A 15,118-nucleotide genomic window follows, 5' to 3' on the forward strand; every position below is an offset into this window, starting at 1 on the left:
TAAAGTAGACATGTAATTTTGGGTGTACAGTAAAAACAGTAAAATCCATGGCCACAAGAAAATGGTGCAAATGCGTTTTTCACCATTTTCACAGTATTTGGAATTTTTTTTCCCACTTCCCAGTACCGTCATTATGAAGTACAATTGTTATGCAGAAAACAAGCCCTCACACAGCTCTTTACATGCAAAAATAAAAAAGTTATAGATTTTTGAAGGTGGGGAGTAAAAAATGGAAACACAAAAATGAAAAAGGGCCTCGGTGTGAAGGAAAACTCCACATTTAGCCCATATGGTTTTAACGCATTTAATTTTTTAATCGACCAAATTAAGTGGATTACACCATTGTATTCTTACCATATTGCTTTAGAAAGGATTCTGAATAGGATTGAAAAAGTAGCACTTGGGCGAATAAAGTACCCACTCTTTACAAAAATTAGTGTGTTGGCCTTTTTTAATTTTATTTTAATTGATTGGAGAGTCAAACCACTGGAGGTTGATGTTTTTTTAGGTGGGGTGTGTATTATTATTTTTTATAATAATGTAATCATCTGTGTTACAGGGAGAGAGCGGAGATGATGGAATGAAAGGGGATCAGGTAACTTATTTGTAAAATATTGGACTAGTTAACCTACTGCCATTGCACACAAAAAGTGTAGGTGGCTTTGCCTTCAATACATCTACATGATTTCTGTAATACAAAATGTACATATGAGGAGCTTCTGGTCTTTACAGGAAAAAAGGATGGATGATAATAAGTATTTGGTGAAAGTGCCATTTTGCTCTGATAAGATATGTTACAAAGTTTCAACAATACAAAGTTAAAAAAAATACTATTTCAACAATAATACTACAAAATAACCATTAAAAATGGCTATATCTCTAAAAAAATTTTAAAGCATAAAAACCTTGACCTCATTTTCACTAAAGACAGGTTGCAGAAGCCCATTACAGCTGGATTGCAAAGATGTCTTTCTGCCTTTTCTGTACATTTGCATTGCAATATGATTGTGTGTTTTAACTTACCTTGCACTAAGAGCTGGTTTGAGACAAAGTGGAGCCCTGGGAAAAACTAAAAGTGGGGCCCCAAAATTAAACTATTTTATTACCAGTCACAGTCAGTAAGATGCTACCTTTAGTATGGTAAAACAGAATTTTATAGGAGATAGATGATGGGGAGATTGATGTCAGCACAGTGGCTCAGTGGTTAACACTAGAGCTTTGCAGCGTTGGGGACCTGGGTTTAAGTCCCAGGGTCAACATCTGCAAAGAATTTGTATGTTCTCACTGTGTTTGGGTGGGTTTCTTCCCACACTCCAAAACATACTGGTAGGTTGATTAGATTGTGAGCCCCATGGGAACAGGGACTGATCTGGGAAGCTCTGTGTAGAGCTGTGTAATCTGTGTGCGCAATATAAATGTAAAAAATGATCAATTATTATTATAATTATAAAGTAGATGTTATATATAGTAGATATGATATAGACCGCAACAAACCACATATTTTCTGAAAGCAAACATTTGCACAATTTTCAAAATTGCATTAAAGAGTTTACAGGTGGTCCCCTACTTAAGGACACCCGACTTACAGACAACCCATAGTTACAGACAGACCCCTCTACCCACTGTGACCTCTGGTGAAGCTCTCTGGATGCTTTACTATAGTCCCAGACTGCAATAATCAGCTGTAAGGTGTCTGTAATGAAGCTTTATTGATAATTCTTGGTCCAATTACACCAAAAATTTTGAAACTCCAGTTGTCACTGGGGCAAAAGAAAAAAAATTGTCTAGAACTTCCATTATAAAATATACAGTTTCGACTTACATACAAATTCAACTTAAGAACAAACCTCCAGACCCTATCTTGTATGTAACCCGGGGACTGCCTGTATAGGCATAGGCGCCTACATCAAATTTTGATTAAAACGGAAACATTTTATAAAAAATACTTAAAATTTGACTTTGATGGCAAAAAATGTGCTCCAAACAGAAAATATTTACCTTCACATCTCCTAAATGTTATAGATGGACATATAGGGGGATATTTATCAGGACCTCTGCGCACCGCCAGTGGCGCAGAGGCCCTGAAATAATCGCAAATGCTAGCTTATTGCTAGCTTTTGCGATTATTTTCCCCAATCCGCCACCTTCACGCCAGTGGGGCGTAAAGGGACGTGAAGTGGGGGCGTGGCCGGCCGAGCGGAGGGCGCGGCTGGACAGGAGTGGGTCAGCGCAAGGCGTTACTGTCCCCGCGCCTGCGCACTCGCTGCTGCTGGCGACTTTTCATACTGTGCTTTTTTCAACGCCAGGCCCTGCCTGCCGTAGGGTACACGCTGCGCTGCTGGCAGCCCGATACATGAAGAGGCAGAAGCCTCTTGATGTATCGGGCTGCGAATTTGCAGCGGCAGGGCGCCAGCTTATGATAAATATCCCCCACAGAGTTCACAAATACCTCATATTGATATGTTCACATGAATAAATCATCATAAAATCACTAAAACTGAAATAACTAAATATCTGCTTTTCAGCTACAAATTTTAAGACAGTCACAACCTGCAAAATATAGCAATAAAACAGGTTAAAAAGTAAAGGTGCCCCTAAAACCTTTTTATTTTTTAAAGCAGACAACCAGGCGATGCATTTGCCTTAATTAACAGTTGACAGCCCAGACCACCCTCATGTAACTTTGTGAAAAACACAAATTATTAAACAAAAAGTGCATTGAAAATACCTTGATAACGTACATTTTTACATAAAACTCACATCGAAGTGGAGGTTTACGCACAAATAGGGAGTTAAAAATGATAACACAAAGTGAGCAGATTCATATATACCACAATACACAACACCAATAATTTACACTCCCAAAAATACTAAAAAAATGACATATTTGGTTGCTATCCACAAATGAGTTTAAAAATATATAACACAAAATAAAAAGCTCCTATACTGTCAAAATAAATTTTTTTTCAGAAATCACCATGTAAATAAGAATAACTTTTTGATTCATACACACTACCACCAGCATGCAACTTTACAGCAAACAGCAATAGAAACTTCAAAATTTCCTCTAAAATATGCATGAATCCAGAATACTTATATAAAGAAAATATACTTTCCTAAAACAGCCAGCTGTGAGGAGATCATACATACCCCACATGTGCATATTCACCAAAATATGCAGCAAAGGGAACGTTAAATCCATAAACCAAGCAAATGAGATAACAAAAGCCACTTTTAGATGTGTGCCATTGTATTAGCTGTGCAATGCGTCATAACATAGGTATAAATAATGGAGGATGGTGTGAAATAAAAACTTTATTCATGAGAACATGTGGGTGTTTTTGGTTTTACATATAACTTTATGGACATGTTCTGGGTTGCAGTGTTAACATGTAGCCACATTAAGCGAAGAGGATCGAATGTTCATCGTATCGCTCAATTTTTGCAAAAAAAAAAAAAGAATAGGAAAGGGTTAAAAACATTAGTTGATATTATCCCTTATCAAAATGTAGAAACATATAAAGTGAATATTTCCATTATCTGTGAGGTGCAGCAGCGTGCCACTAAGAATCTGAAATGGGGGTACACTCTAATAGCCGGCACCCCAGTGTAACACCCGCGATCGGAGTTGTCTCCGATCGCGGGTACTTAACCCGTTAAATGCCGCGGTCAGCGCGACCGCGGCATCTAACATGCATCTGGGGGGTCTTTCCCCCACGATCGCCCCCCCGAACCGTTTTCGGGGGGCGCCGATCGTTGCTATAGCAACTCTGGGGTCCGATCTGGACCCCAGAGTTACTTGCAAGAATTGCCGGTAAGATGGCGTCTGTGACGTCATCTTACTGGCACAGTGCCAGCCTATGCAAGTGTATAGGCTGACACTGATAATACTCTGCAATACATCAGTATTGCAGAATATTATCATGAAGAAGCAATCAGATGATTGCTTGTTCATGTCCCATGGTATAAAAGTGAAAAAGTAAAAAAAAAAAAGTTATTCAATAAAAAAAATAAAGTCATAAATCACTAAAAATGCCCCAAACCCCCAAAACATATAAAGAGACATATAACTAAAAAAAAGGTCTAAATCATAACACAAACACCACATATATAGTATCACCGCGTCCGTAACAATCCGTAGAATAAAAGTAAATCATTATTTAACCCCCACGATAAACGCCGTAAAAAAAAACTGTTATAAACCCTCCAAAAATTATGATTTTTACCTTTTCAATCCCACAAAAAATGCTATAAAATGCGATCAAAAAACCATATGTACTCAGACATGATACTGGTGCAAAGTACAACATGTCCCGCAAAAAACAAGCCATCAACCAGCTCCGTAGCCAAAAAAGTAACGTTATGTTAGTAAAAATGTTATGCCACTTGGAAGACGGCAATACATAAATGATAGATTTTTCCCCACATTAGGGTTTTGTTTGACAAATTTAGTAAAACGTAAGAAAATATATTCATGTCTGGTATCCCCGTAATCGTATCAACTCATAGAATAAAGATAACATGATTATTAGTCTATACGGTGAACACCAAAAAGTAAAAAATCCAGTACAGAATTGATGCTTTTCTACTCCTGCCCTCAAAAAAAGTTCCTAAATTTTCAACAATAGGTGATACCAACCCCAAAATGGTAACAATGGAAGAAGCATCTCATCCCGCAAAAAAAATGCCGTCACATGGCCCAAATAACGAAAAAGCGAAAATTTTATAGCCTTCAAAAGGGGCCAATGAGGAAACTAAAATCCTGGCAGCTGCAGCGCCCTCCTTCCCTTCTGCACCTCGCTGTGCCCCCATAAAACAAGTCACAGCCACATGTGGGGGGTCTTTGTACTCAGGAGAAATTGCAGAACAAATTGTATGGCGGGTTTTCTCTTTTTATATTTTGGAAATGTGTAAATTTTAGTGCTAAATGAACGTATAAGGGAACAATATGACCATTCTAAATTTCACCTCCATTTTGATTCAATTACTATGAAGATCTCAAGGGGTTAACAATCTTCGTAAAAGCTGTTTCTGATAGCTGGAGGGGTGCAGATTTGAAAATGGGTAGATTATATAGGGGGTTTTGATGCTAAATATGTAAAATTTCATTCAAAACTGTATTTATCCCCAAAATAGTCAATTCTGAAAATCCGGAAAAGCGATATTCTATTTGTAAGCCGCGTGACATCAAAATAAATTATCCAGACATTTCAGAAATTATGAAAATGTAAAGTAGACAAATGGGAAATGTTATTCAGCAACTTATTTAGGTGGTAAATCTATCTGCCTGAAAACGCAATGATTTAGAATTTCAAAAATGGCAAATTTTTCAAAAAATTTATCATATTTTCTTTTTTTTTGTAAATAAACGCAAAACTTATCTGCCAAAATTTACCAATAAAATGAAGTACAACATGTGGGGAAAAAACAATCTCAGAATTGTTTTGATAAGTAACAGTGTTCAAAAGTTATAACCATATAAAGCGAAGCAAGTCAGAATCCAAAAAATCGGGCTGAGCCTTAAGCTACAAAATGGCTGCGTCCTTAAGGGGTTAAAGAAGAAATTCTCCTCTTTCAGGGGGCCCTGGGTAAATGCCCACGTTGCCTTCCCTAACGCCGGCCCTGCTTGCACCATGACAAAATCACATGCCTTGTCCATGCTGCTCACTCACTCCTCGACTCTCAGCCATCACCTTTGTGCTTTTGTACAACTCCTCCCCCACTGATGTCAGCTTACCATGCTTTGAGCTCGGTCCTTCAGTAAGTGAAAGAGCAGGAGGGAGGAGTTGCTCAGGAGCACAAAGGTGGGGCTTAAAGATGAGGAATGAGTGAGCAGCTAAGACAAGTCATGTGTTTTTTTGTAAATGCATTGAAACCTGGGACAGGATTTTATCAGGGTACAAGGTAAGTTGAGACACACAATTTTATTGTAATGCAAATGAACAGAAAAGGCAGAAAGACATCTTTGCAATCCTGGTTCTATTTGCTATCTATTAGTGCAGGTGATAATAGTAAACTTTGTCATATACTTTTTTCAAGAAAAAAGTTTCTATCCAGTTTTCTGCTGTTTCCTTCTCCTTTAGGTTCCTTTATATTTTAAGCTATTTGCCAGTTGGAGTATTACCACCAATATTCCTCAATGGGAAAAATCCCATTAATTCAAATTTCTATGCTATCCATTTCTTTGCAGGGGGAGAAGGGTGAAGGCGGTCAACCTGGATCACCAGGAATAAGGGTAAACAAATTGCATTTGCACAGAATGCTTAGACGTATATAATACATATAATTAGTTTAATTCATTTTTATTTTACATACACAATTAAGGGTGAAGAAGGAAGCAAAGGAGCCAAAGGAGAGGTATGATTTAGTGTATTTTATTCTCCATATTATAGATTTAACAAACTGCAAAGGGGTTCTCCAGGATTTTTTTTTTTACGTAGGTCCCAGGAGAATCTAAAAATAACATATGTGCTATTCTACTAGCCTCTCTCTGGTTTAGTATGGCCCTGCATGTCACCGCCAGCCTTTGTTTGGATAGAGTAGCTGCCGGCTATAGCTGGTGTGCAACTGTCATACTTAGATTATTGCTGAGCCTATGTATACAAACAGAGACTGGGGATGATGGGCATTTCGGCACAGAAGCGAAGCTCTAGAGAGAGGTGAGTTAGAGCGTTTGTAATTTTTACACTCTGTTGGGATTGTTTTATAAAGAATTCCTGATCCTGGAAAACACATTTAACAAGCAAGTTAAAGTTTTGTATTTAACATTCTTTGTGTCAACGCTTTCTACCTGGCTTTAGGTTCTGGCAAAATGCCACTATTAATTGATCTTGATTTGTTCACTAGGTACTTGATAGTGTATATAGTAGCACTATATAAATTGGCATAATTAACTATGATAGTTTTGAGTGTATGATGAGATCCATTAAGGGTTATTTTTTAAGATTGGTATTTAAACCCCTTAGTGACCACCCATACGGATTTCTCCGTTGGTCACAAAGGGTCCTTAGGCTAGGTCGGGGGGCTCCGATGGTCACGGGTCCCCCGTGCAGGGAGGAGCAGTTCCCACGGCTGTCATATGACAGCCGGGACCCTGCTCTAACAGATCAGCTGTTAACTCGTTAGATCCCGCGGTCAGTGTAGTAACCGAGGGATCTACATACCTGCAGAGGGAGGGGGCTCCCTTCTCTCCTCCCGACACCCTGCCATCGCATTGCATTCAAATCCGGGCATCCGGGAACCTAATGAAGGCCAGGGGCTGGACCGAGTAGCTGTCTGTCAGCCTATGCTGATGCATAGGCTGACACATTTAATGCACTGAAATACATGGTTATTGCTGTATTTTAGTATGAACTAGAGATCTCATGATCCCTTGTTCATATAATAGTATTGAAAAAGCTAAGTACAAAAAAAAAAACACAAAAAATTAAAAATAAATAAAAAATAAAATTCATTAAAATGCCCCAGAAGCATGTCTGAGGAAGGAGGAACTCCCACCGAAACGTCACAGGACTCACCAGGCATTAGGCGTCTCAGTGGAAGCCATTGAAGCCTAAGTGTGGACTTTTAATACGGAATACGGAATGTCATAACCGAAGAGGAGTGAAGTACCCATGCCAAATGTGTGTCTTTTGTATTGCATAACTATAAAGTATATTGATCCTTACGGTGGTCTAAGTTACCTTTTGTACGTGGATGATTATGAGTGTGAGAGACTCTGAAGTATAGACCAGTGTACACACTTAGGATAGATATATGGAGCGGTTTCTCTTGTAAATGCCTGAAAAAATGACACCTTAGCCGACTCCGTACTCCTAAGTATGAAAAAGTTATTGAAGTAAAAATATGGTAAAAGTAATAATTTTTGTGGGGTACAAAAAGTTTTCATTTTTAGTAAAATCTATTAACACCTAATAAAACCTATATAAATTTGGTATCCCTGTGATCATACCGAACCAAAGAATATATTAGAGATGCTATTTGGAGTGTACAGTGAAAGATGTAAAAACAGAATTCTTGTCAATTTTACAGCATTTTGAATTGTATTTCCACTTCCCAGTATAAGGGATGGAATATAAAGTACTATCACTAGGAAGTATAATTTGTTACGCAGAAAACAAGCCCTCACATAGCCCTGTACACTGAAAAATAAAAAAGTTGTTGATTTCTGAAAGTAGGGAGCAATAAACAAAAAGTAAAATGGAAAAAGCCCATTAGTGGCAAGGAGTTAAAATTCCCCCTATAAATAATATGATAAAAGTTTACAAATTCTCTGGGGTAAAGGTTTGTGGTACCTGAGGCCACTTTCACAAGTGGGATTTTGGTTGTGTTTGGATCCAAAGGCTCCAGTCGTGATAACATATTTTGGTAACATTGGGGAAGATTAACTTACCCGTCCCGTTGACAGCGCCGATCCGGAATGTCGGAAGAGGACTCGGGTCTGCCGCGATTCACTAAGATCGTGTGTCCAATTTCCTGCATTTGTCTCTTCCCCCGCTGAGGTCCACCGGAGTTAACCTTCTTCTTCCCGGTGCATGTAAGTGCTGATCTTGCAACACAATTTGGTTTTTAAATTCCGCAGTTTGTCTGAATCAGTCGGGTTGTCTGACGTCCACGCCCCCCGATTTGTGTCACATGAAAGCCGATGTGCCACAATCCGATCGCGTGCGCCAAAAACCTGGGGCAATTCAGGGCAAAACGGTAAAAAATGCGGTGGTCGGACCCTTAGTAAATGTGCCCCATTGTGTTTCCAACACATTAACTGAACGCAAATGAAATGCAATCTTACCTCAACATGTGATCGCAGGTAGAGCCTTTGGATTGCGTTTTAAAATGCAACCAAAATGCCATGTGTGGACGCAGCCTCAGGGGCTCTACAAACACATCATGGCACCTGAAAACTATTCTGCCCATCAAAACCTCAATGGCTCCTTCCCTTCCGCGCTTCACCATGTGCCATGTGGCTTATGAGCCTAAAAAAGACATAAGAAGCTAAAAGAAGAACTGATCCTGCCACAGACGGCACACGCCTTCATGTACAGTAAGTGTGCTTTCTTTACAATCTTTGATCCTGATGGCAGATATCCTTTAGAGAAAATCTAAATATGGAATCTATTTTTAAAAGTCAATCCAGAGGTGGATTCCTGATGTTTGTCTCAACCATGTAAGTTTTTATCTTACCTAGTAAACCTGCCTATTGTTTTTTAAACTTTAATGTGCTTATTTGCAAATTATGCCCTGAGTAGCCTTTGCAAGTAGAGTGTTTTCTGTGAGCTAGTGGGGCTAAGGCTACCCCATACCCCTAGTAGTCCTTCAGATCTGCTTCCTTGCACGGCCATACAGCTTGTGAAAGCGGCAACATGGCCTGTTCATTGTCAGGCCATGTCATTGACAGCCAGAGGGTAGCTTTGCACAGAAGTTGCTGGTCTCCTGAGGCTTTACTAAACTGCCACGCACCTGGAGCCACTCCCATGCCATCATTTTCAAAAGTGGTATGGACTTGCAGGACTTGCAAGAATGCTACAGATACAGAATCAGAGTATTGTCATAATATAACAAAACGTGACACAAGTCTTCTATGAGCATGTTGCAACCTGTTGTACACAGGGCTGTAGAGTTGGTTAGCCATACCTCCAACTCTGACTCCTTAATTTTCTAAACTTCAGCTCCAAATCTGACTTCAGCCTAATGTGACTTCCACCAATATGGTCACTGACTCTGACTCCACAGTTCTGTTTTCCTGAGTATTCATGTATTCTTTCCCAGTGCCTTATTCCTATGATGTATAGCAGAGGAGCTTCACTTCTGAGCATGTACATACAAGTGAAGCACACATTCATCTCAACTAAATAATAATTCTTTATTTATATAGCGCACACAGATTACGAAATGCTCTGTGTCCTCAATCTGGACACTGCTTGAATGCATCAAGGTCAGTACCAACTGCAGAGCACCCGCAGGAGAGGACCCAGGAGTGCTAAGTACTTGTGAACTGTACTGTACTCCTCCAGAGTACTCTCCTGATCCTGGCGCAGTTCTGCTTCGGGTCCTGATACAACCAGTGAAGAAGCTATTGTGTGGAGCAGGGAGGAGAAGAAACCTAGGAAAGGAGATGATTTTTTTTTGTCTGCTCAGGGGTCTGCAGTATTATTAATTTTATGCTCTAGGCCTAGGGTCTCCAGTATTATTAATTTTATGCTCTAGGGTTTCCAGTATTTCCTTCTATGTGGTCTCCAGTATTATTGTCTGGTCTGGGGTCTCAAGTATTGTTAGTCTGCGATGGGGTCTTCAGTATTATTAACTGCTATGAAGGCTCCAGTATTACTGTCTGCTCTGGGGTCTCCAGTATTATACATTTTTAGTTTAGTATTGTCTTCTATGGGGTCTTCAGTATTATTGTATGCTACGGGGTCTCCAATATTTGTTTTCTCTGGGGTTCTCCAGTATTATTAGTTTTATACTTTTGGGGGTCTCTAGTATTGCTAGTCTGCTATAGGGTCTCCGGTATTATTATCTGCTATGAGGTCTCCAGCATTTGTCAGGTCTGTGGGTTTCCAGTATTTGTCTGCTTTGGGGGTCTCCAGCATTAGTAGTTTTATGCTCTGCAGGTCTCCAGTATTATTATTGTCACAGGTGTCTCCGCGATCCTAGTCACGGAACGCGGGCACACCTGTGCTCCTCTCTGTGGCGGGGTGTCTGCCCCATCCCCGGACTTGCCTATCCTGGCTCCTGGTTGCGCAGGCCTCCTGTCTTCCAGGCCACACGCTCCCGCTGCTAAGGCACGTGCGCGCTGACTTCTCAGAACTTAAAGGGCCAGTGTCCTTCCCATTGGCGCTGGTCACTTCTGGGTTTCCTATATAGCCCTGCGGCCCCCTTCACTCCCTGCCGGATCTTCAAGTCTTCCCACTGAAGTGAAAGCCTCCTGTGTGTATCCCGAGGTCCCGTTCGTGTGTGTATCCCGAGGTCCTGTTCCTGCGTGTATCCAGAGGTCCCGTTCCTGTGTGTATCCCAAGGTCCCGTTCCTGTGTGTATCCCGAGGTCCCGTTCCTGTGTGTATCCCGAGGTTCCGTTCCTGGGTGTATCCCGAGGTCCCATTCCTATGTGTATCCCAAGGTCCCGTTCCTGTGTGCATCCCGAGGTCCGGTTCCTGTGTGTATCCCGAGGTCCCGTTCCTGTGTGTATCCCGAAGTCCCGTTCCTGTGTGTATCCAGAGGTCCCGTGTCCGGTGGCCCGTATACGGTAGTCCATGTCCGGTGGTCCGTATCCTGCCGTCAGTTCCCGTACGACTGTGCTCCTGCTGTGCCTTCCAAGGTTCTAGCCCAGTGGTGACCTGCTGCCTTCCTGTGCTTCTGCCGTGCCTTCCAGGGTTCCAGCCCAGCGGTGTCTTCACTCCAGTGCTCCTCTGCGTTCCTGCTGTCCTGCCGTGACAATTATTTTTTAGTTTAGTATTGTCTTCTATGGGGTCTCCAGTATTATTGTATGCTATGGGGTCTCCAATATTTGTTTTCACTGGGGTTCTCCAGTATTATTAGTTTTATACTCTGGGTGTCTCTAGAATTGTTAGTCTGCTAATCCTCATTAAACGCTTGTAGTATTTTTTAAGTGTTGTGTACATTTTACTACAATGCTTGTGTTACTGTAATTGAACTGTAATTGAGACTTTCTTGGCTTCACTTGGTTCAAAGGTTTTAATGATGAGTTAACATATTTTTCAGGGTAAATATACCATACATAGTTTTATTACTAATTGTATTTGTGTTTCTGTAATGTTCCTTCAGTAATATTTTGATATTATTGTTATTTTCAGAAAGGAGAAGGTGGAGACTATGGTGAAAAGGGACCAGAGGGCAAAAAAGGTGAAGCTGGTACACAAGGATCCCCAGGGCCTCGTGGTATTCCAGGAGAGACAGGTCCACAAGGAAGATCTGGCTTTCCTGGTATTCCCGGAAAACCGGTCAGTAGATCCAATTTGTTTTGTTAAAATTGGTAATTAAAAACTACATATTCTAGAATCTCAATAACAGTAATGATTTTATTAAAGCATTTAAAAAAAATTATTTATTAGCTTTAATAAAGTCATGATCTTTTTGTAAATCTAAACCGTAAAATTATAGGTTTTTTTAGGTTTAATATTCTAGAATCTAATTTGAAATAATTGTTAAAATGAAGGGTTTATAAATCTTTTCATAAGTCATTTACGTTCTGTCACGGGTGGTCCCGCGACTCACGTCTTAGGTCGCGGGCTCACCCGTGTGCCTCCGTGTGCCCCAGCTCTGTGCAGCCACTACTCACACATCCTCGCTCCTGCTTCCGGGTCCTTGGCTGTGGGCGTCCCCGTCTTCTAGGGCACATGTGTGCCAACTTCAGAAGATTTTTTCAGAAGATGGAGCTGGCATTACCCAGAATTCTATTTAACCCTGCCTCTCCCTGCACACCCTTCCAAAGCTTCATCTGATGCCCTGCGCTGTTATTGTATTTTCCCTTTGTGACCCCAGTTCAGTTCCTTACTACCCTCCTCAGCTGCCTGCCCTGACCTCTTGCTTCATCTCTGACCTTGAACCTCTGCCGGCTGCATCAACCTATTGCCTGTCCCCGCCTGCCAACATTGTCCCCGACCGTACCTAGACCTTGGCTGCCACCGCGGACAACTCGCGCCTGTGCAACGACCTGGTGGTACTACTACTGCAGCAAGATCAACCTGCTTTGCGGCGGGCTCTGGTGATCAGGTGCCACTTAGATTTTGGTCCCAGGTGTCGGCTTGTGTCATCGTCCACGGTGGTCCATGGGGTTCACTGACCCCGAGCCTTGACACGTTGACACCAAGACTTGTATTTATTGTCAACCTTAAGTATATCTGTCCTTTTGAGATAATTTTTCATATTATGTGGATGGAGTGTTGTAAACACCGTTCTAGTACACTTTATTAAGAAATTCTGATCACTTTGTAAAAAAAAAAAAAACAGGATAAGAGTCCCCTATTGGTAACAGCTTTTCATTCTCTGGAGAGGAGAGCACTAAAGAAAGCAGGTATTAGCATATTCACTGGATGCAACCGAGAGTTGTGAGAGCAATAGGCATGCTCACACCGGATGCAGCCGGGAGCAATAAGGTAACAGCCCTGTCTAACCATATGAACTCCCCCCCCCCCCCCATTTACCCCATCCTAGGTCTGGCATAAATTTCAAGCATCAAGGATATTGGGTCTCATAACATATTCTAGTTGTACCTATGGATACATCAGGAGATGCATGGTATTCCATTAAGATGCAAGCATTTTTGTTGCCTTTATCAATCCATCAGTTTAGCTAACAAACAGTGACAATTTTTGCTTAATGGCTAGAAGGGTTGCCAGCCAGTGACCCCAGATCGTCTCAAATTTCTTGGTGGTTTTTCTTTTCAAACAAACCCCATATTCTAGTCCCATAATATTATTCATTCAGTTTTATAACAGTAGGGAGTGAGGTTCGTTTCCAGTGAGAGAGGATCTCTTTCCATGCCTGATATAAGACCCTCTGGATGCCTAGGCCAGTGAGATTTCTCACATCCAGGTCAGGCATTATACACAAAACAAACAGTCAAGAGTGAACAAATTTGAAAAAATGTATACTTTTAAGGTATATTGGTGAATTTTATTCTGCTTTTAACAGCAATTATTATTTGACAATTTGCTATAAGGGCAATGTTCATGCTGTCTACCTGTACAGAGAGACCCTAAAAGAGCAGAAAAAAACTTTTTTTCCCTAGGGTAAATCAATGACTGACGACCATGTCCTGAAATTGTGCAGCAATCTAATACGTGGTAAGTTCTAAAGTTTTATCTAAACTCAATGGGGGAGATTTATCATCAAGTTTCTAAGGTAAAAGCTCAGCTTTTATAAACATCTGTGGGGAAATGAAAGCTGAGCTCTGATTGGTTGCCATGGGCAACTAGAACAGTTCTACTCTAAAATTTTCCTCAAGATATGTCATATCCAGCGGCAGGGGAGTGACTACATCGGTAGCAGCCATAGCAGCTGCTATGGAGCCCGCAGTGTCAGGAGGCCCTGACATCCAACTTGACACACTTAAAAATGAAGGATGTGCACCATGATATACAGATTACGCTGCACATTGTACAGTATAATATGTATAAAACATTTCATTGAGGTGGGGGCTGCTGCTGGACATTTCATTGAGGTGGGGCTGCTGCTGGACATTTCATTGAGTGGGAGCTGCTGTTGGACATTTCATTGAGTGGGGGCTGCTGTTGGACATTTCATTGAGTAGGGGCTGCTGCTGGACATTTCATTGAGTGGGGGCAGCAACTGAACATCTTATTAAAGAGGGAGGTTGCAAGACAGTTTCTTAATATGGGAGGCTGCTGGACACTACATATAAGGTGTATAAGTATGGTGCTGTGAGTAAATGTCGGTGTAGCATATATGTGCATTTTTCAGTATAATGTGCGGGATGGGGGTGGCAGAAGAATTTTAGGTATATGGGAGGCTAGATCCAAAGTTCACATCAGGGCTCACTGGTATCTTGTTACGTCACTTGTTATATCACCTGTTACAGTCTGAATATAATTGTCCAACATATATTTGCAATTATTGAGAAGGAGATTATGGAGAGGACTCAAAGTCTGAGTCCTCTACATAAGCATTAGTTTTACTCAGCTGACTTATTCCTGTAACTGTTGAGGTCAGTGCCTGCATATAGGTCTAACAGTGCTTCATATGGGGGCCATTCACTCACATGGCTGTTCCTCACCCCTCCCCCCCCTTGATTTCATTGGAGGGCACCGATTGGTTGCCATGATGGCTGGGAGCCTTTAAAAGACTCCTATAACTGTCCTTCAGAATCCTTTTGGAGACTGTTTAAGTATTAAAGGGGTTGTCCGAAATTCAGAAATTTTTGCATTACATTTTTTTATTTATTGGTTACTTCTGAGGGTGCAGTCACACGTCGCGTTTAACGCATGTGTTTCAAAAAGCATTGTAACAGATGAGATTTCCCTTATTAAACAGTTTTAACGATGGTTAACAGTTGCGTTTTGTAAATGCAAGTGTTAACAGCTGTTTAATTAGGCAGCCTCAAATCCCAAATTAACAGTAGTGTCCACTCCTGCATGTAAGCCCTC

General features: G+C 41.0%; 1 protein-coding gene across 1 annotated transcript in view; it reads left to right on the plus strand.

Annotated features, from left to right (window-relative positions):
• Window positions 1–15,118, plus strand: part of LOC140134126 (uncharacterized) — a 58,207-nt gene that overhangs the window by 36,093 nt on the left and 6,996 nt on the right. Inside the window, exons 22-26 of the mRNA XM_072154757.1 lie at window positions 560–595; window positions 6,191–6,235; window positions 6,325–6,357; window positions 11,807–11,953; window positions 13,744–13,798. Of these exons, the coding sequence (XP_072010858.1) occupies window positions 560–595; window positions 6,191–6,235; window positions 6,325–6,357; window positions 11,807–11,953; window positions 13,744–13,798 (316 nt within the window). The remainder of the gene's footprint in view (window positions 1–559; window positions 596–6,190; window positions 6,236–6,324; window positions 6,358–11,806; window positions 11,954–13,743; window positions 13,799–15,118) is intronic.

This window comes from Engystomops pustulosus, chromosome 5 (genome assembly GCF_040894005.1).
Source record: "Engystomops pustulosus chromosome 5, aEngPut4.maternal, whole genome shotgun sequence".
Classification (NCBI taxonomy): Eukaryota; Metazoa; Chordata; class Amphibia; order Anura; family Leptodactylidae; genus Engystomops; species Engystomops pustulosus.